Here is a 23,133-nt window from a genome sequence, read left to right on the forward strand (position 1 = left end):
GATCGACACTGCTAATGATCTTGTATTTGATTGATCCAGACACAGACCCCCCAGTAAATATTGGGCTCCTGTAACTTCACCTACCAAAGCCCAATTTCCCTTAAAGGGGTTGTAAATGAATTTTTTTTTTTCATAATAAGCATCCTTTACCTGCAGACATTCCTCTTTTCACTTCCTCATTGTTCGTTTTTGCTCAGAAGTTGCTCTATTTCTTCTCTGTTCTGTTCACTTTCTGCTTGTCTGATTTTATGGACCACCGTGATAGGAGGCTTTACTGCGGTGGTCAGTAACGTGCTCGCCCCCTCCTGGGAACTACATCTGTGTGGCAGGACGCTCTCTATGTGTTAGAGACTTCAAGGAGGTGTGAATTACTGGGCGTGCCGCAATGCATACTGGGAAATGTAGTTCTTACATGAACGAGCGACGCAAACCAGGAAGTGAATGAGAGAACAGAAACTAGAATGCCGGAGGTGATATAGATGAAGGAATTTAATTGGTATTTACTCATTTTTTAACAGAATCATTACACTATTCTGTCCGTCTACCTTGCAGACATTAATTTTAGGCAAATTTTTGTTTTCCTTTACAACTCCTTGAAGGCCAATAGACATACTGGTACATGGTTGCCACCTAGTAGACCGGGCCACTGATAAGGCAGTACAACCAGCCCTCCTGTACTGATCCCGGCCCCATCAATTTAAAAGGGGGCCCAGGCACCTACTGAGCAGGAGGGCTGGCTGTACTGTCTTATTGCAGACACTGATCCTTTTCTGCATCTCTCTGCAGTGCTGCCAGCTTCTTCTCTTCTTTCTCCCTCCAGTTTCACTGCAGGGGGATTGGTTCTAGCACATTCGTCCCTTTCATCTGCTGTCCGGGCCCCCCTGTGTGCCCCTTCTGCCTGCAGCACCGCCGGCTTCTCTTCTGCCTCTCCTGCCGACAGCTGCTGCAGGCACAGGGGGGTGTTTCAGGATGGAGAGTGGGGGAAGGGACTGCAAAATATATAATATATTGGCCCCCTAATTTGCTGAATGAACACAGCGAGTGATTGGTACCAATGCAAATGGTATGCATGCAAAGGGCCACATTCAGCCTGTGGGCCATAGTTTTGAGGCAACTGTACTAAATGATACGCTCACCACTGGATGGACAGATGAGGTGGAGCAAAGACGGGTGGCAGGCTGGCCTGGACTTTCACTGGAAGCAAAGTTCTTATCAGAAGGTGTTAGGATCAGGTCATAGAGTGTATCTTGCAGTGCCTGCTCTTAGGAAAGACTTTTTCATATGGAGCAGAGTCCCCAAGAGATACAAGGTGCTTTCTCTACTATCTACCAAAATGTGAAATTTCGGTTTCAGCTGCAGGGGCCCTTAAACCCAAATGCTTTCAGATCACCGTCTAGCATCAAGGTAAGGAATCTGGTTGTACGACGGAGCACAGCGATAGCCAACTCAGGGCCACTACCAGAGCTGAGAGTAGGAGATATCAACGTCATTTAGCCAGGAGACCCAAACCCACTGGCCCCTTACTGCTGGTGATAAGCAGCGTTCAGCCATGATTGCTCGATCCAGACAGAGAGGACAAAAGGGGCTAATTGGCCGAGTAGAACAACTGTCTTACCTGTAGCAGCAGCTCCTTCGCCACCACCTCCTCGGTTTTGCTAATGAGACGTTTCTGCAGAGTGTGTATCTTCTGGATGAGCTCATAGGTGCTGGGGTCACTGGCCTGTTGTGGAAAACATATTGTCAGGCTTAATTAAAATGGCAGTGCATTAATCATCCATCAGTCAGGCTGATCCGGCGGATGGCGACGATTGCTAGAACTCATAATATGTACAGAAACCTTATTCTATGAATAGATCTCAAATTAAAGTGGATGTAATCCCAGTCTCTATAATATCATAAACTGCTCCACTGATACCTTTCGTTTTTTATTACTATTTTTATATTGTATTAAATGTGTCTTTAAAGCGGTATGAACCCCCCCCCCCCCCCCCAAATTTTTTTAAAAAATATATATTGCAGCTTATAAATGTGGTAAATGCATTAGTTTTTTTTTTCCGAGAGTTTTTTCCCCCTTTATTTTTATCTGGTGATCCAGCTGGTAACATACTTCCTGTCGTAGGGTGTCTCCATTATTCTGGATGGAGGAGCTATGGACACACCTTTGGACAGCAGTACTGTCAATCTGGGGGAGGGTGTTGTTAGATGCAATTGCAGAATTAGATGGACCCGACTAAGAAATTGAAGCCAAACTCCAGCTAACACTTTTTAAGCAACCTTCTAACTGTCACTTTTTCTGGACACCTTGGTCTGTTAAAGGAAGGTGAAAAATAGACTTCAGCCGTCCATAGATGGTTCGAATCTCAGACTGTTCAGCAGGAACTGGCTGAGATTCCAACCATGTATGCACAGGCTCAATCAATCAACTTGGGTACAACCAGCCTACCGGATTTTACATGCGAATAATGCTGTTAACGGCTGTTATAGCTTCTAACAAGAATCACTGTGTTCTGGAACTGGGCAGTGAAGCCGCAACGCTTCACTTCCTGATTCCCTCACGAGGATGGCGGCAGGGCAGCTGAGAGACGAGCGATTGCTCGGCCTCGGCTGCCGACAGCTCGGGCGCGCTGGACAGGTAAGTGTCCATTTTTTAAAAGTATTGCAGTATTTGTAGCTGCTGGCTTTTTAAAAATAAAATTGGGTGGACCTGCGCTTTAATGCAGAGAATGCATTAAAGCGGATCTCCCGCGGCTCAATCGTTTTTTTTTTTTGGCAAATTAAAATGTGTATTAGCACTGCTGTGCTAAACTCACGTATCCCGTTTTCGTCCGCCCCTCCGCTGTTATTTCTGCCCTAATAAACACTTATATTATCCTCCACGTCCAGTGGCCATCTTGGCGTTGGGCGCTCGAATCCAACAAGGAGGTAGTTCCTGTTTGCGGTGGATGCTGTCCCAGCATCCACCGCTCGATCTCGTGCATGCGCACTGGCGAATGTGCCCGTCGGCGTGAGCATCTCTGTTGTCATCGCAACGGCAGGCGTATGAATGAAAAGTTCCGGCCCCGTTGTGATGATAACAGAGCCTCGTGAAACACAGCCACAGCCTCAAAGACCCACAGCCTGAAAGAAAACGCCCGCCCCTTCCTTTGTTTACATCGGCGTCACCTCCTCCAAAATGAAGTCGCGCGATGTCTCATTACAGCCGAATCTTACGAGCTCTGAGAATAGCTCCCAGCAGGCACAGCGCGGCGCCGGAAACTCCAAAAAACCTGTCTAAAACCCGAGGGGGGGCAAACCGGAACCACTGCTCGAAAATAAGGTACAGATTTAACAATTAAAATGTAAATAGCCGATTCAGGCTTAGATTGCAGCGGTTGTAATATGGACGTCTAGTGTAAATGAGGGTGGAGATCCGCTTTAAGGTAAAATAAAGAAAAAACAACTTCAGCCTTTAAAACCACTTTAAATTTCAATTTTAACCATGGCATTGCCAATTGTTTGCATTTGCCTGGACCATACACGTCAAAACCACTTCAACAAGCCCACTTTTTATACCTCTAGTTTTCTCCATCTGTGGACATTCATAGGGTTCTCCAGCTCCTCCTCCAAGGCTCTGCACCGCGTCCTTTCTTTTAGCAGCTCCTGCTGCATGTGATAGAGCTCCCACCTGTAAAGCATCATACATACCAATTTAAGAAGAAATCCAGATAAAATATATACAAGGAATTTAGCAGACTTTAGTGCAGTTGCAAATTTGCATCTGCTTTGTATATACTGATGTAGACCTTATTGAGACTTATTAAAACAGACCTTGCAGTTAATCGGCTTCTGTGTCATGTGACCGCTGTGATTGACTCTCAACCCACACTGCTGACTCCCGATCAGAAGCCTTGACTAAGAGCTGATGGTGACATGTCGATCAGTGTACTGGGAGCATGCAATAACTACTTTTAGCATACAACCTAAGGTAGGATGACCAGACATCCTCGGTTTCCGGGGACAGTCCCTGGATTGAGGACAATGTCCCCGGACCAAATCTGTCCCCGGTTTTGTTCCCAGATTGGATTTGAACAAGGGCTGGGGCAGTGCAGAATTGAAAAATAAATCTGAATTACACACCCCCGCTCCGCCGCTCCTACTAGCTAAGGGGGGTGTATTTTTTTCCATTATCTGTGCCCCTTTCTGATGATCATGTGCTGGTCGGAGCGGAGGGAATATTTCTTCAGTTTCGGCCGCATGCCCATTCAGCTCCGCTCTCATGTTCTTCTGCCTTGGCTCAAGTCCTGGGCAGCCACCTGCCTGCTTATCTCCTTGCCATCCCTGGTGAAGGGATCTTCCTCCGCTCCCCACCCAGTAGTATCCGGAGCCCGGAGAGTGAGACTTGAGAGACTGGCAGAGAGCCGCTGATTGCCGCCATTACTAGTAAAAAAAAATATGTCCACGGATTTAATTTTAAACATCTGGTCATCTTAACCTAAGGCAACCATGGCGTTACATGCTTGGCAAGAGGTTAAATGTATTTTTTAACCCCTTCCTGCCTGCTCCGGTGTCCCTTCAAAAAGTTCTGAATGCCCGGCGATCATGTGACCACTGTGATTGACTGTCTAAATGGTCACATGATCAGGAGCCTGTCCCTCCTGCTAGCAGTCTTTGGCAGTTTGGTCTTAGTGCAGGGAGTGCACAGTGAGCGCGATCTCAGCACAGAAGTATCTGCCGGTGTCTTGTCAAAAAAGTTCCCTTGGCGGATAAGGATCCCTCTGTACTGCGCAGGCGTCAACTGAACCTCCGAAAATAGCCAAGTATGTAGAGCTGAGAGTCAGCTCTAGATGGCGCCTACGCACACCAAATTGTACTGCCGAGGCGGTGGTGCTACACTTCAGACATCCAGGCTCATTCCTTACCATCCCCGTGGACATGGAGCATGTGAAAAAAAAAAGCGAAGCTAAGACGTTAGGCCGACTGGCCACTTACAGCAGGGTCCACGTCGCCCTGGACCTGCTGCAATAACTAGTGTGGCAGGAAGTCAGGTAAATCTGTGGGTGTTGTCACAGACGGGACATACATTTCTGCCTTGTTTAGACAATACGCCAATTGTTATTAGGCGTCGGCTGCTAATGTAGCCAGATAAGGCTAAATGCCGTTGGAAAACTTCAGCTGTTCAGAATGAGGCAATTAAGGCCTCTATAAGTAGTCCAGAGGATTACCACTGATTTGCTGCATCCTGAGGCTTTCTGAGTGAAAGAAAGCAGTAGCTGAAAGTCTTCTGAGGAGGTGAGGAGGAAATTGATTTTTCTGTGTGATAAAAATCAAAAGACTATTGTTTTTCTGCTGTATGACCAGCAGTGTCTGCCCAGCACTAGGCTGTGCCAGGCTTCATTAGATAGGTTCCTGTGTGGTGAAGATAGACGCCCCAAGTGGCCAGGGTTTATTTTATGTTTGATTTTGTTTATGCTGTTTTGGATGCTTGCAATTGTTTCCATTAAGATGGAAGAATAAACCAAAATCTTTGTTTTCAACCGTCTTCGAGTGCCTGTCTGTATAAATTCAGTGTGTAGTGAACCCATCGAAGGGGTCACACAGCACGCTACCGAGCTAACCCCTTACACTAGTTACATCAACATTGCAAAAGCACCCGCCCATCATTGCGCAGGTGCCGTCTAGAGCTGACTCTCAGCTCTATGTTCAGCTATTTTCGGAGCTCAGTTAACGCCTGCGCAGTACAGGGGGGGTCCTTATCCGCCAGGGACAACTAATACGGCAGAACAGCGGCATTTGTATCTGTGGGCGTTAAACAAAAAGAAAAAGCACCTCTAAGTATAAATGCTTTATTATCGTCCCGTATCGTCTGTAGGATGGCGTCACCAGGAGGGGGAATTAATAGCGGTGACATCATCCCGCAGAGGCTGCGGGCCACACTACAATCCAGTTCCACTTGGAGGGTTCTGGCCAGCTTCTTTTTATACATCCACTACTGTGGCAGCAGACCCTGGCAGCTCTTTGGCTAGCATTACCTCCCAAATGTTCAGTTTATCATTTCTATACATAATGTGAGTGGCTTTTTTCTTTTTTTTCCAAGTGCTTATACAGTTGGAGGCGCTTTTCCTTTTTGTCTGATCATACATACAGAGCACGCTTCTGCTGATTGGATTAGCTAGCCCTGATGAACGGACTACTCTGGACTTTTCATAATTTTATACATTTGGACTCACTTTATGGGTTGTGAGGTTTTTGTACCTGGTTGCGCCTACATTCTTTCTTTTTTTTTTTTGTGGGCTTTCAAGTCCACCCTTTTGCTGTTGCACATATGAGTTATGCAGGTGGAAACAGGGTAATGTAGGCAGTGTAATTACCTGAATCTGACCCGGTATCAGCCTCCTGCAATCACCTGTATAGTATAGCTCTTTTTTTTTTTAATGCATGTAATTGACTTTATGTAATTTTATGTTTAGATGAACTGTATATACTTCTCTACACCCCCCTGAAGAAGGTTATTTCGAAACGCGTCGGGCGTAAAGAAGGTTCTTTATGTATTTACCTATATGGTGACATCTATTGGAATTGGAACTATATATTTTAAATTCAATATTTAATTTTTGATAACTATGTTTAATTGTAAATAAAAACTTTTTTACTTCAATATCCTGTATATTTGAAATTGATATTACTAGTGCCTAAAAAGTCCACCCAGGGGAACCCTTCCTTTTCTTTTATGGTATAGCTCAGTGATGGCGAACCTTCGCACCCCTAGGGCCAGATTCACGTATCTGGCCGTATCTTTGTGCGGGCGTAGCGTATCCTATTTACGCTACGCCTCCGCAACTTGGACAGGCAAGTGCAGTATTCACAAAGCACTTGCTCCGTAAGTTGCGGCGGCGTAGCGTAAATTGGCCGGCGTAAGCCCGCCTAATTCAAAATAGGCTGGTAGGGAGCGTGTTGTATATAAATGAATCGTGACCCCACGTAAATGACGCGCCTAACGAACGGCGCATGCGCGCGCATGCTCAGTATCACGTCAAATTTACTCTATATGATACGCCAGGTCCAATGCCTGTGACGTGAACGTAACCTACGCACAGCCCCATTCACGTACGACTTACGTAAACAACATAAAAAGATACGCTTGCCGACGTACATACTTTACATTGGCTGCGCCTCATATAGCAGGGGTAACTTTACGCCGGACGTAAGCCTAACGTAAACGGCGTAGCGGGCGCAAGTACATTCGTGAATCGGCGTATCTACCTAATTTACATATTCAACACGTAAATCTACGGAAGCGCCCCTTGCGGCCAGCGTAAATATGCACCCAAGATACGACGGCGTAGGAGACTTACGCCGCTCATATCTTGGCCAAATCTATGCGTAACTGATTCTAAGAATCAGGCGCATAGATACGACGGCTCACATTCGGACTTACGACGGCGTACGTGGAGATACGCCGTCGTAAGTCCTTTGTGAATCTGGCCCCAGATGTTTTGGAATTACATTCACCACGATGCTCAACTACACTGCAGAGTGCAAAATGAGGAAAGGATTCCTGGACAGCCGCACTCCAAAACTTGTAAAACGAAAAACACAGGATACATGCCACAGCAAACGGGGTACAAGCTGACGCGTTTCACACCAAACCTTAGTGCTTAGTCATAGCTTGCAGAGTGCATGAGCATCATGGAAAATGTAGTTCCAAAACATATGGGGTGTCAAGGTTCGCCATCACTGGTATAGCTCATACTGGGAGAGGCAGCACAAGGTGTCAATCGGCTGTGCTGCAGTGCTCATGTGTTAATAAGGGCCATTCTGATGGTAGGATTAAACCTGTTGCTTCTCCTTTCACTGTCCAATCACAGGCTGTGGGAGGGACCAGACCTGAAAGTGTTGCTTATCACAGCAAAAAACAAAATCAGGTCTCTTGCCCTGCCAGTAGGGCTGTGCTGTGTGGCAGAGTTGTGTAAATCTAAGGACTGGATGGACAGAAATACTAACTTTGGCAGATAAAAAAAAAAAAAATACCATATACCGTATATACTCGAGTATAAGCCGACCCGAATAAGAGCCGAGGCACCTAATTTTACCACAAAAAAATGGGAAAACGTATTGACTCGAGTATAAGCCTAGGGTGTTCATCTGCATGCCTCACTGTGCCTCACTTTGCCTCACTGTGTCCATGTGCATGCCTCACTGTGTCCATGCCTTACTGTGTCCATGTGCATGCCTCACTGTGTCCATGCCTTACTTTGCCTCACTGTGTCCATGTGCATGCCTCACTGTGTCCATGCCTTACTGTGTCCATGTGCATGCCTCACTGTGTCCATGCCTCACTTTGCCTCACTGTGTCCATGTGCATGCCTCACTGTGTCCATGTGCATGTCTCACTGTGTCCATGCCTCACTTTGCCTCACTGAGTCCATGTGCATGCCTCACTGTGTCCATGCCTCACTGTGTCCATGCCTCACTGTGCCCATGACTAGACTGACGTTTAACATAGAAGCCTATGGAAGGGATGCCCGGCTTTGAAAAATCGTTGCCCCCCGGCCGTAGGTCCCCCAGACAACAAACTTTGCACACTTGTAGAGGAAGAATGTGGCTATATGTGTGCCAAGTTTGGAGTCCAGGGGACTACTACTGGCCGGTACCGGGTCCCCAAATTCACCGGAGAAATTACCATTTAACATGGGAGTCTATGGAAGAGGTGCCCGACTGAAAAATAGGTGCTCCCTGGCCGTAGGTCCCCTGGACAACAAACTTTGCACACTTGTAGGGGAAGAGTGGGGCTATATATGTTCTCCATGGGATCCTGGGGACCTACGGCTGGCGGGTACCGGGTCCTAAAAGTCCGGAAGATCAGGCAAAAAAAGGTGACTTGAGTATAAGCCGAGGGGGCATTTTCAGCACAAAAAAAATGCTGAAAAACTTGGCTTATACTCGAGTATATACGGTATGTATTTTCCTCTGTGTATTCAGCTGCTTGCCTTTATAGGATATTTTGATTTATGCATTAGCTGGCCTGTGGCTGGTTCTCTCTAAAAAAAAAAAATCTGCTATAAATGCAACAGCTGGCTGAACGTCTATCTAGACTAAAAAAATTGAGTTAAGGTTCACATGTCAAACTTGTTTGCTGTCAGGCTGAGATGCTGCAGAAGGACAAAGGGTAACTATGTAAACCTGGCAAACGCTCAAATCATTTTGCATTTATCGCTTTAAAAGGCTGACAGTCACTCCGCTTGAAGAAGGTCTTGCAGGTAAGGTGAAGCCGCACGCTGCCCGCCTGCGATGGGAATTTTAATTGGATGGGAGCAGCCAATTATTCCACGGTGGAGCGGTTGACTTTGCAAATGCTGCTTTTGTTACGCAGGTGAATCATTTAAAAGAAAAAAAAGGACAAGAGTTTGACTCTGACAGTTTTTAAACTTCCCACTGCAGTATTAGAAAGCGGGGAGCAGCCTTAGGTTATCATGTCAGGGCTCTGCAAAGGACCAGCTGAAAGGAGATTGGGATAATAAAGGGTACAAGAGATGTCATCTAATTTCCACTATTCATCTACGGGATAATAGGAGAGATCATTGTAAGGGCAAAGCTAAACATGACAGCCCCATCATATTCCTTGTGTTCACTGCTGCCTTCATCACTCTGCTTCTGTTAACTGTCAGGTTGGGTCAAAGTGAAAGTTGATAAAGGTCGTGACTTTGAGAGCTTTGAGAAGCTAGAATGTAAAGTGAACATTAACCACTTCAGCCCTGGAAGAATTTACCCCCTTCCTGTGATTCGGCACTGCATCGCTTTAACTGACAATTGCGCAGTCATGCGACGTTGCACCCAAACAAAATTGACGTCCTTTTTTCCCCACAAATGGAGCTTTGTTTTGGTCGTATTTGATCAGTGCTGCGGTTTTCATTTTTTGTGCTATAAACAAAAAAGGCCGACAATTTGGGAAAAAAAACTATGGGCCAGATTCAGAAAAGAGATACGTCAGCGTATCTCCTGATACGCCGTCGTATCTCTGAGTTCGGGAGGTCGTATCTATGCGCCTGATTCAGAGAATCAGTTACGCATAGATATCCCTAAGATCCGACAGGTGTAAGTTTTTTTACACCGTTGTATCTTAGGCTGCAATTCCAGGCTGGCCGCTAGTAGTGGCGCTTCTGTTTGTTTACACGAGGAATATGCAAATTACTATTTACGTCGATTCAGAAACGAACGACCGTCCGGCGCTTTTTTTTAACGTCGTTTGTGTTCAGCTTTTTCTGGCGTAAAGTTACCCCTGCTATATGAGGGGTATGTGCGGCGTATCCCATGTTAAGTATGGCCGTTAAAAAAAAACGTAAAATATGCGGGGTCAAGCCAAATTTTAATAAAACACGCCCCCAACATCCCCATTTGAATTAGGCAGGCTTACGCCGGCCCACATACGTTACGCTGCCGTAACTTAGGGTGCAAGTTCTTCTGAATATGGAACTTACGCCCAAAGTTACAGCGGCGTAACGTATCTAAGATACTTTACGCCGGCCGGACAGATACACCATTGTATCTGAATCCGGCCCTATATTTTTTACTTTTTGCTATAATAAATATCCCCCAAAAATATATATATGTAGCACTACCCCTGAAGGAGCTGCTGTTTTTTTTGGGTGGCATGTTACCTCGTGTTCCTCCGCCGTCTAGGGGTATTTGATGAGAGTTGTAGTAATGGAATGTCCACATTCTCAGTGTTTTTCTGTGCTCTTTATTTTTTTAAAGTGTATTTTGTGCCTGTACTCGAGAGAGGAGCCGGACTGCAGGAGTTGGGAGTAGGCAGGCCTCCCCCAGAGGCAATCTGCCACCTTTCTCCATGCCCCGGGTGGCAATGGCGGGTGTGTGAGGGGGTCCTCCCACACAGCCCACCCTACCTGCTCCGCTTTGAAGCCCAACGGGGCAGAGGGACTCCCTATAAGGGAGTGAGAGGATTTGCCCGCTCAACCAGCCCTGTTAGTCCTTCGCCTCTCTTTTTTAGAGACCGCGTGGTCAAAGTGCGTGCATGTTAACCCAATTTCGAGTGCGTGTAAGTGCTCTTTATTACCTAGCCGGGTAACAGTCGAACTTGGTGAAGAGTATAGATTTAGTAGAAATGAAAATAGCAGATTCAGGTGTAAGAAATAGGGAAACAGTCTTGCTTCCAACAACACTTTCTCTTTTCACCACTCCAGCCAGAGTGGGTATAGAGTGGGTATAGCGCACCTGGACAGGCCTCTCACCAGCCTGGCAGCCAGAATGTCACTCGGAACTTGGGGAAAAGTCTCTGCCACAGACACTATGATTGAAACAGAGAATATCCTCCTTAGCAGAATTGATACCTGGATCTCCTCAGGTAGTTGTAGCTAGGTTACCGTCTGATAGGCGACTGACGTCCAGCCTCTCAGCACCGGGTTACCTTGATCCCCGTTGGATGGTCGAAACCCTCTTGGAACGCCAGCCTCTCTTGGCACTCCTCAGGCAGACTTTTCACCGAACAGCTTCCTCTAGCAGGACTAACGCTTGGGTCCTCTTTAGATTAGGGACCCAGTCAATCACTGGGCCCCAGCCGCAGCTCAGATGTTTCGGACCAACATGGTCCCGGAACCAGGAACACCCCAGCCCAGAAGGCCATTTTGCCGTGGTGCCGTGGTATGGCTACCCTGAAGGTGTGCGCCACACGAGCGAAGACCCAGACCAATGGCGTCTGCCCCCTCCCAGCATGCACAGCGAGGCAAACTCCTCCTGATAGGCTGCTGGGAAAAAGTACCCAATCCTTGACTCCACTGCTACCACCTGTCGGCCTGGGGTGTGATCAGCACCCCAGAAACAACAGAATGACCTACAGCACAGCCAAAGCCGAGACAGAGGCTTAAATTTGAACCAATTAACATGGTCAGAGTTACTTAACTCTCTGACCCCCTCTAAATTTACACTAGCACCGGTTCTGGAAAGTAACCAGGCGCTACATATAAAAAAAATCTAATTTCTTTCTCAGTTTAAACTGTAAAACATTCTTCTACATATTTTTGGTAAATTTTTTTTTCCAATAAGTGTATATTGATTGGTTTGTGCAAAAGATATAGAGTCTACAAAATAGGGGATAGTTTTATGATTTTTTATTATTATTTATTTGTTATTAGTAATGGTGGCGATCTGTGATTTTTATTGTGACTGCGACATTATGGCGGACACATCGGACACTTTTGACACTATTTTGGGACCATTGTCATTTATACAGCGATCAGTGCTATAAGGAAAGGGGTTAAACACTAGGGGGCGATGAAGGGGTTAAGGGCCCTTTCACACGGACGTGTCTGTTATACCTGAAGGGTTTCACATGTACTGGCACTTTAAGGCTGGCTCCACCCAGCAGTGATGACAAGGGTCAAGGGGCATAGTAGCCATCTTAGAGAGACCACATGTAAGAAGCAGAGATATGTAATGTCCTGAGATGCATGTTGCAGTGTACAGCATGTACTGAATAAACATCCATTGTTCCAGCCCAGAGTCTTGTGTCTCTCACAACACAGAGGATATAACAGTGTCCATGTGCGGGTTCCGCTTTGCTCAGCAGGGATCACTCCATCGATCCCCACTGAGCAGGCAGATGACAGGTCAGTCTCTGCACACCCTATGGGGGATCGGATGAAGACGGACCGTAGAGTCCGCCTTCACCCAAACCGATCCGCCAGACATCCGTGGCTCCATAGAGGTGCATCGAGCGTCCGTTCAGGTCCGCCTAAAAAACTGACAGGCAAACCTGAACGGTCCGCCTGTGTGAAAGGGGCCTAAGTGTGTACTAGGGAGTGATTCTAACTGTAGGGGGCGGAGTTACAAGTGATGCGACAGTGACCACTGCTCCCGATGACAGGGAGAAGTAGATCACTGTCCTGTCACTAGGCAGAACAGGGAAATGCCTTGTTTACATAGGCATCTCCCCATTCTGCCGCTTCATGACACGATCGCGGGCACCCGGCGGACATCCAGGTCCACGGGTGCCGCCGGCACGGTCACTGAGCACTAGGCGGTATGTTGCTTTGTGCAGCCGTGCTATTCTGTCGACGTATATCGGCGTTAGCTGGTCGGCAAGTGGCTAAAGCGATTGTAAAGGTTTGAGAAGAAAAGTAACTACTCAGATGAACCAAGGAACTTTTACTCACTGGATCCAAACCGTGGGTGCCGGCAATGCAATTAATGCAAACTTGAAGAGAAGAAGCTGGGACAGCCGCACTCCAAAAACGTTCCTTTTTATTAAAACTGGTCACAGAACATCACACGCCACAACAAACAATCAGGAAAATGCTAACGCGTTTCACACTGTGCTTCAGTGCTTATTCAAAGGTTTGCTTTTCTTTTTTTTTTTCTAAATAACAAATATGCTATACTTACCTGCTCTGTGCAAGTGTTTTGCACAGAGCGGCCCCCGATCCTCAGGGCACTGTGCATTACAGGCCATCCCTCAGACGACCACCATCCAGCACTGTGCAGTATTGCAGGCCTTCTCAGACCACCGTCCAGAGCACTGTGCAATATTACAGGCCTCCTCAGACCACTGTGCAGCATTACAGGCCTCCTCAGACCACCGTCCAGAGCAGTCTGCAGCATTACAGGCCTTCTCAGACCACCGTCCAGAGCACTGTGCAATATTACAGGCCTCCTCAGACCACCGTCCAGAGCACTGTGCAGCATTACAGGCCTCCTCAGACCACTGTGCAGCATTACAGGCCTCCTCAGACCACTGTGCAGAGCAGTCTGCAGCATTACAGGACTCCTCAGACCATCCAGAGTGCCTAAATCTGTATCTGTGAGTTTGTTCAAACATTAATACCATAAATAATAACATATTCAATTTTTTTACTCCAGGAGTATATACTGTAAGTTTGGAAATTCTTGAGAAATGCTTAAATAATGCATTACAATATAACTAAACACATTCCATTTTAGTTGACTAAAATGATTTTATTTGACTAAAATGTGCTAGAGATTTTAGTCGACTAAAATACGATGACTAAAATGGGTCTAAAACTAAAATGCCATTTTAGTCCCAAGACTAAAACTAAATAGAAATGTGCTGCCAAAATTAACACTGATCCCAAGGGAGCAGGAGGACAGGATGTCTTGCATATTGATAGGCCTTGAGGCGTTCTACAGTACATGCACTGCAGCTCTGTGTCAGGATGCCGACTGTCTCATCCTGGTTCTTGCAGCCGGCCCCCTGATCATACATACACATCATCAGGGGGCCAGCTACAAGATTCCAATGACGTCAGAGAAGAATATGGCATGGAAGGACCTGGTGTACAACAGTAACAGATCCCTACAGATCATCACTGGATTTGCTGGGTATGCATGTGTCCGCGATCGGCTGCCACAGTGATCACATGATCAGAAGTCGGTCCCACTGTCTACCGATAGTCCAGAGTGAGGGCTGTCTCTGCCCAGTGAGTGTACTCTCAGCACAGAAACATCAGATGCCCAGTGGCACATATGTGCAGCATGCGGGTGTAAAAGGCAACCCTGTTGCCATATGTGTTACAAGGTGCTGTTGCATGTAAATCTGACTTCCTGATAAGTAAAATTTTTGTTTTAATTATCATGATATAAAATACTGGATGTGGGGGCCTTTTGGTGGCCGTGATTTTAATTTGGGGGGGGGGGCAGCGTTTAATTCTCGGACCCAAGCAGCACAGTGTCTTGGGCCAGCTCTGCCTGTAGCCTTACATATACTGAATATTATTTGTGGCACCTTTAATGATGTCACAGGCTGCAGTTGGGGCCCACGATTCTCCAGAAGTTACCCACAATCACCCTACATTAAGGTTACAATGAGGATCTCCTTACTTGAGGTCATCAACATTGGCCACAGTCTTGGTGAGGATTCCTTTCTCTCTCCTCAGCTTCTTGAGCTCAAGTTTGAGCAGTCTGATGTCATCCACCCTCTGTTTGTACTGAGTTTCTCCTTTATTTAAGATAGATTGATGGATTTTAATCTTCTCATACAGCAAAGCCAATTCATCGTTCCTGCGGACCAGCTGGGTGCCTAAAATATCCCTCTCGCTGATCACCTGGGTACAAAAACAGCATAGGTACAAAGATAACTAGACTGAAAAAACACAGATGGCCACCCCTGCAAAGAGAAGAAGAAGAAGAAGAAGAAGAAGAAGAAGAAGAAGAAGAAGAAGAAGAAGAAGAAGAAGAAGAAGAAGAAGAAGAAGAAGAAGAAGAAGAAGAAGAAGAAGAAGAAGAAGAAGAAGAAGAAGAAGAAGAAGAAGAAGAAGAAGAAGAAGAAGAAGAAGAAGAAGAAGAAGAAGAAGAAGAAGAAGAAGAAGAAGAAGAAGAAGAAGAAGAAGAAGAAGAAGAAGAAGAAGAAGAAGAAGAAGAAGAAGAAGAAGAAGAAGAAGAAGAAGAAGAAGAAGAAGAAGAAGAAGAAGAAGAAGAAGAAGAAGAAGAAGAAGAAGAAGAAGAAGAAGAAGAAGAAGAAGAAGAAGAAGAAGAAGAAGAAGAAGAAGAAGAAGAAGAAGAAGAAGAAGAAGAAGAAGAAGAAGAAGAAGAAGAAGAAGAAGAAGAAGAAGAAGAAGAAGAAGAAGATAAAAGGGCACGAGAGGAAAAGAGAAAAAAAGGGCATGAGAAGACATTAAGAAGGGCACTAGAAGAGAAAGGCACAAGAACAGAAGAACACTAGAAGAGAAGGACACTAGAAGAGATGCACTAGAAGAGACGGGCACAAGAACAGAAGGACACTAGAAGAGAAGGGCACAAGAAGAGAAGGGTACTAGAAGAGATGCACTAGAAGAGACAGGCACATCTATTGAGTACAGAGTGGCATTCATTTGTGCCTTCTTTATCTAACTGAAGTTCGGCTTTAAAGGTAGTTCACCTTGCCAGCAAACAAAGAAAACTAGTTGGGGCGGAGACATTCTTTAATGTCACAGAATGTGTGTGGATTGGTTGTAGGTAGAGATAACAGTACCTGATCGAGTTCTTTCTTCTGCCGAAGTCTCTCTGCGTCAGCATCAGACAGAATTTTCAAGAGCCTCCTCTCTTCCGCCTTCTGGCTGTCAATCAGTTGCTGTGTCTCATTCGCTTGCTGTTTATATTTCTGCAATTCAGCCTGTTAGTGAGAACACGATGGAGATTAGTATACAGTGAAATGCAGAGTCAGCACTCAGGCCCCATACACACCATAGAATCCATCCGCAGATAAATCCCAGCAAATGGGTTTCAGCGGATAGATCCTATGGTGTGTACACGCCAGCGGATCTTTATCCGCGGATATATCTCCCCTGGGATGGATTCCAGCAGATCGGATATTCGCTGACATGCAGAACAAATCCATCTGCTGGAATCCATCCCAACGGATGGATCCGCTGGTCTGTACAGACTCACCGAATCCATCCGTCCGAAGGGATCCCCCCGCATGCGTCGTAATGATTTGACGCATGCGTGAAATTCCTTATATGACAGCGTCGCGCACGTCGCCGCGTCATAATCGCGGCGACGGCGCGACACGTCATCGCCAGAGGATTTCGGCGCGGGTTTCAATGCGATGGTGTGTACACACCATCGCATGAAAATCCGCCGAAATCCACGAGAGGATTTATCCGCGGAAACGGTCCGCTGGACCGTATTCGCGGATAAATTCTATCGTGTGTATGGGGCCTCAGAGGGAGAAATGGGCAGACCTCACTGTTAGAACCGAACTTTGAAAACACTGGGATGTGAAAATGGAAGAACAAAAATGGACAGTAAAAAGATATCACATTAAACAAGCTTGCATCAACTTTTTCAGTCATTTTATTACCCAAATCAGATCTGGGGTACCTTCAGCTGAAAATGTATTGATAATTCAAAATATTAACGGATTAAAAATTATTATTGATTCAATTCATTATACTTGATGAAAATGTTCTTAGGTCCAGTTCACACTAGTGTAATGCGAGAACCTTGCGAATCCAGTGCGGGTTCCCGCATTGCACCTGAAGCGCATAGTGGTTCACACTGAGATCTGCGAACCGCTGCGGGTGTCAATGTAAAGTTAACGACAACCCCAAGATCGGTCCGCAGATCGCAGTGCAAACTGTAAAATGGTGTAGGAATCGGATCGCATGGGTGTGAACACCCATGCGACTCGATTCCAGTGCGGATTAAAAAAAGGGTCCTGCACCATTTTGGTGCGAATGCGATGTGATTTCAGCTCCGCTTATTTGCCTCCTCCCCCCTCCGCTGCCACATTTGGCACCTTTCATTTTTGACAGGTACCCGTTCCTACTTCCGGCTGACTTTGCCGTGTCTAACTCATCCGAAAGTTTGGCCCCCGCCGCCAGGCCATTTACAAAGAGCAGAGCACTTTGCGCATGTGCAGTAGGGAGCCAGCTGTGAATCCACAAGGCTTCACTGCCGGTTTCCCTTAGCCGAGATGGCAGCGGCAGCACCCGAGAGCCGAATGAAAAATCAGCTTGGGTGAAGACACCACTGCATTTGTGGACAGGTACCGTATATACTTGATTATAAGCCGACCCGAATATAAGCCGAGGCACCTAATTTTACCACAAAAAACTGGGAAAATGTATTGACTCGAGTATAAGCCTAGGGTGTCCATCTGCATGCCTCACTGTGCCTCAATTTGCCTCAGTGTCCATGTGCATGCCTCACTGTGTCCATGCCTCACTGTGCCCATGCCTCACTGTGCCTATGCCTCACTGTGCCCATGACTGATGTTTGACATGGGAGTCTATGGAAGGGGTGCCTGGGTTTGAAAAATCGGTGCTCTCCAGCCGTAGGTCCCCCAGACAACAAACTATGCACACTTGTAGAGGAGAAATTGGGCTACACGTGTGCCAAGTTCCGGGTCCAGGGAACCTATGACCGGCTGGTACCGGGTCCCGAAAATCACCGGAGAAATTACCATTTAACATGGGAGTCTATAAAAGGGGTGCACGGCTTCGAAAAATCGGTGCCCCCCGGACAACAAACTTTGCACACTTGTAGAGGAAGGGTGGGGCTACATGTGTGCCAATTCCCGGGTCCCCAAATCCAGTCAGGCGCAAAAAGGTGACTCGAGTATAAGCCTAGGGGGGCATTTTCAGCACAAAAAAAATGTGCTGAAAAACTCGGCTTATACTCGAGTATATACGGTAAGTGTCCTGATATTAAAAGTCAGCAGGTACAGTATTTGTAGTTGTTGATTTTTTTTTTTGGAAGGAACCTGGAGCTCCAGTTTAAGACTAGTTATGCTGAGGTTGGAATTCTACTTTAATTGGCAAAAAAAATATCTTTAGTCTTCAGATGCTACTGCAGCCTGAAAGTGGCAATGTTCATCTGTTTAATACTGTAATTGTGAAATATAATTACAGTATAAACAAATCTCAATACAGAAGTAATTGCACACTTGTGAGCCCTAAATAAAAAATAATGGCCCAGATTCAAGAAGCAATTGCGCCTGTGTAACCATAGGTTACACAGCGCAATTGCTTACTTGCCCCGGCGTTACAAATGCTCCTCATTCAGGAACATCGTAACGCTGACTGCAGCCTAAAATCTGCGTGGCATAAGGCTCTTATGCCACGCATATCTTAGGCTGCATTCTAGCGATGACCGCTAGGGGGCGCTCCCATTGTTCTCAGTGTATAGTATGCAAATTGCATACTAACACCGATTCACAACGTTGCGCGAGCCCTGCGTACGCAATTTACGTAGTTTGCGTACGTCGGGTTTCGCGTAAGGTTGCACATCCTAATAGCACGCGCAGCCAATGCTAAAGGATACCCGTCGTTCCCGCGTCGCGATATTTGAAATCTACGTCGTTTGCGTAAGTGATTCGTGAATGGCGCTGGACGCCATTCACGTTCACTTTGAAGCAAATGACGTCCTTGCGACGTCATTTGCCGCAATGCACGTCGGGAAAGTTTCCCGACGGAGCATGCGCTCTACGCTCGGCGCGGGAGCGCGCCTAATTTAAATGATTCCCGCCCCCTACGGGATCATTTACATTAGGCGCCCTTACGCAGGGCAAGTTTACACAGCGCACACTCAATTTACGGAGCTACTGCTCCATGAATCGCGGGTAGCGCAGTAAATTTGCGGGGGCGCAGGGAAAAAACTATGCCCTGCGCCTCCGTAAATAAGGGGCAAATCTACCTGAATCCGGGCCAATAAAACTAGAGCATGGATTTTATTAAAATGCTTTACGAAAAAAGTCTTATGTCCTTACAAAAAAATATCAAAGTTAAGTTAACCAGTGAATGCTGAGGCTGCTAAATTAGTCCCGGCATTTAGGCATCAATGATTTGTGGTCGCAAAAGGGTTTATTAAAAAAAGAAATAGTGAATTCCCTTCTGTTAGGAAGTGACATCCAGGCTATAAGAACATTATCTCCAGCTAGCTGGTGAAATCAGCTGTGTGGTCGGTGTATTAGGAAGACAGCTCCTTCTTACTGTTAGTTCTTTGCTCAATGCAGAAGGAAGCAATAATAACTTGGGTGACAGACCGGGCTGCCCATGGCTCTCACTAATACGTGCCTCATTTACGGACACCTTCCCTCTTAAATAATTGAGCTGCAAAGGCACCGGTGTCAGACTGATAACTGCTGAATCTTGAGCTGCCCGAGTAAATGAGATGCATGTGCCGGCAGCGAGATGTACGCTGGGAGAGGACGCTGTAGATTTTCACTGACTGTGACAGGTGTGAAGAATAACGAGGAGATGAGCTTAAACTCATCAATTGTTCCTCTCTTCTGTCGATCGATCAGCAATCTGTCAACCATACCATGCATTTTGTAGCAGAAACAGCCAACAGGGGCCGGAGATAGGGCAAAGCTCAGGCAGAGGAGGACAAAGAGGGAAACTAAGAGATGAGCGATCTGATTTGCTGGGTTCAATAATCAACCCAGAATGCTGATGATTAGTGGCTTGCAGATTTTCAAAAAAAAGTCTTGCTGTAATATTTCCTAAAGTATGGTTGAAGAGGTTAAAGGGCATGTCGAAGAATTGTAAATAAATAATAGGCAGCACTCCAGACCGCTAGCTTTTCAAGTTTCATACATTTGGGAAAGGAAGGGTCAATGGCATAACAATAAATTCTAGTACATGCACAGTCCCACAGTTCTTCTACCTAGACAAAGCAAACAAGCATCATACATTGATCAGCCATACCATTATGATCACCCACCTAATATTGAGTAGGTTCCCCTTTGGCTGCAAAAACAGCCCTGACCCATCAAGGCATGGACACCACTATACAAAGCATCACATTGCCTCAACCGGCTTGCTTTCTTCTCATACTGCTTCCTGGTGGCATCTCTTCCCCAGGTAAGGAATGCACATGCACCCGGCCAGCCACATGATTCATCAGACCAGGCCACCTTTTCCATTGCTCTGTGGTCCAGTTCTGACACTCACGTGCCCATTATAGGTGATTTTGGCTGTGAACACGGGTCAGCATGGACACCCGCCTGACCAGTCTGCAGCTATGCAGCTCCAAATGCAACAAATTGTGATGCACTGTGTGCGCTGACAGCGTTCACTTTTTCAGCAATCTCAGCTACAGTAGCTCTTCTATTCGATGAGACTACACAGGTCAACCTTCGCATCCCACCTGTATCAATAAGTCTTGGCTGCCCATGACTCGGTCGCTGGTTCACCGGTCTTCCTTCCTTGGACCACGTTTGGAAGGTCCTGACCACTGCAGACCACAAACACCCCACAAGAGCTTCATACAAGAGTGTGCAGGTGAAGTGGGAGTCGGGGGCAGATGGATTTCTGTACTTCAGCAGACAGGGCCGATAATGCGGGTTGGGATTTCCATGTAGGATAGGCACTTTGCTGGCTGCTCAAACAGGAAGCTGGGAGCTCACTGGATTTTTGGTAGATTGACAAGTAGTTTCCTGTTTTTACAACCTTTTTGAAGAGTTAAATATAATTCTGGGATAAAGCTAACTAATCATAAAAATGCTCCCTCCCCCTCCTAACACCTATTCTAATTAACCGATCTATATACTTACCACTTATTGGCCTCTCTGGTCCAGTCACCTGATCCCCTTTGTCTCCAAGTGGCGGCTGCAGGGGAGAGGAGAGAGCGCTCGACAACTGCTGGTAATGGAGTGATGGTCTCCCATAGGCTTACCATAGCCCACAGGTGTCAAAAACAAGGCATGCGGGCCTAATCCGGCCCTCCATTCCATCTTATGTGGCCATTGCACCTCTCCTGCAGCTGCCAGAGAGATCCAGCCCTCCTCTGGTCCTCCACAAGACCCTTACTTTCTGCTTTCAAGCAATGCATCCAGCTTCTTCCCAGCAGCAGCATAAAGTAAGGGGGTGCACTGTGATGTAAGGGAGAGTGGGGGACTCAACTTCTGATGGTGGGGTGGCTCTTGACATCTAATGTAAGGGAAGGGGATGTACTGGACATCAAATCTTACAGATACAACCGGCCCTTTTGAGGGCAGTCATAATGCTGCGGCCCACGATGAAATTGAGTTTGACACCCTTGCCATAGACCATCTGTATGTCGGGCCTCCCTCATTTTTATTGAAGCTGCTGCTAGTTGATACAGGGGAGCCGATCACCTGATGGACCAGAGCAGCCTGAAAATCGATAACTATATACATTTTTAGGATTAGTTAGCTTTATCCTTTCAACCATCACAAGTAAATTTGCACAGGACGAACCCTAATAGACTCTTTTTCTTTCTCTGTACGCTGATGGTCGAGGAACATCTTCGCAATGGAGATCTCTTTGGAGGAAATCTCTTCTTTCAGCTGGTCCACCTGATGGTTCATGATCTTCAGCTTCCTCTTCATTTCTGTAATCTCATCCTAAGGACATAGCAGGTGTTTGTTATCATCATCATTATTATACAGGATTAAAATATTCTGCCAATAATTTGCACAGCACTATAAAGCAAGCTTTCTCAACCAGGGGTCCGTGGAACCCTAAGGTTCCTCCAGAGGTTGCTAGAGGTTTCTTGAGTGAGGAGCAGTTTTTGATGCTCAAACAAGTTGCCACTGAAGCCAATGATCTATTTTAGTTATGTATAAGAGAGGGATTTTTTTTCCACTGACCCCAAAGTAAGGAACATTCTTCTCCTTGACCATTACACTAATGTACAGTGAGCTGTACAGTAGAAGCAGTCATTTTAAGCAATGGTTTCTTGAGACCGGAACATTATTTTAAGGGTTCCATTCCATATTAAAAAGGTTGAGAAAGGCTGATATAAAAAGGGAGACAGTACAGTTACAATATCATACACAGCCTTCTTTGACATTAGGGTTATGCTTCTTCCTACCAGGAGAGTTTAGGCAGAATTTAACAGCACATAAAGTGTTAAAACCTTTCCTTCGTGCCGCTCCTCCCAGGGGGCGTGGCTCCCCCAGGCATAACCCACACCCTGCTCTAGGAGCCTCAGTCCGTAACAAGCAGTACAAACCAAGGAGAGGTGGGTGCTGTGTCCGTCTATGAACTCAGAGAAATGGATTTTACGGTGAGTACAAAAATCCTATTTTCTCTTCCGTTCATAGACGGACACAGCCTTCTTTGACATTAGGGATGTCCCCAAGCAGTGTCAAAAAAATTCGAGGGGTGGGAAAATAACACAGCAAACCAGGTTACACCCCAAACAAAAACCGGAGTTGCTCAACGGAGAAACTCCAACCATAAACTGCCGCCCGTAACACCTGCGGCTGAAGGAGGCATCAAAAGATGCACACACATCCACCTCGTAAACCTTTGAAAAAGCGTGGAATGACGACCAGGATGCATCCTAACACTGCTGTAACACAGAGGCATGATGCCGGAAAGCCCAAAAGGCCCCGATCGCCCTGGCGCCATAACCCGAAAGGGGGGCGCACGCCCCTTTAGGGCATAGGCCTGAAGCACAATCCGTCGGAACCACCTAGGAACGGTGGCCGACGAGACCGCCAGGCCCTCTTGTAGGGCCAGCCACTGACACGAACAGTGAGTCCGACTTCCGGAACGGAACCGTAACAGATAAGTACACTCGTAGGGCCCGAACCACATCCAGAGGATGCAAAGTGGCCTCCTCCTGGCATTTCGGCAGAGAACATAAGGATGGAAGAACAATGTCCACCTCAATGTGAAAAGCCGAAACGACCTTAGGGAGAAAAAACGGCTGCGGCCGCAGCACCACCTCATC

At 46.5% G+C, this 23,133-nt stretch overlaps 1 protein-coding gene across 1 annotated transcript in view; it reads right to left on the reverse strand.

Moving 5' to 3' along the window:
• CFAP58 (cilia and flagella associated protein 58) overlaps nt 1–23,133 on the reverse strand; it is a 115,768-nt gene that overhangs the window by 24,744 nt on the left and 67,891 nt on the right. The window contains exons 11-15 of the mRNA XM_040361658.1: nt 21,650–21,796; nt 15,956–16,096; nt 14,827–15,050; nt 3,553–3,664; nt 1,616–1,720 (exon numbers count right to left, since the gene is read on the reverse strand). Coding sequence (XP_040217592.1) covers nt 1,616–1,720; nt 3,553–3,664; nt 14,827–15,050; nt 15,956–16,096; nt 21,650–21,796 — 729 coding nt within the window. The remainder of the gene's footprint in view (nt 1–1,615; nt 1,721–3,552; nt 3,665–14,826; nt 15,051–15,955; nt 16,097–21,649; nt 21,797–23,133) is intronic.

This window comes from Rana temporaria, chromosome 8, assembly GCF_905171775.1.
Source record: "Rana temporaria chromosome 8, aRanTem1.1, whole genome shotgun sequence".
Lineage (NCBI taxonomy): Eukaryota > Metazoa > Chordata > Amphibia > Anura > Ranidae > Rana > Rana temporaria.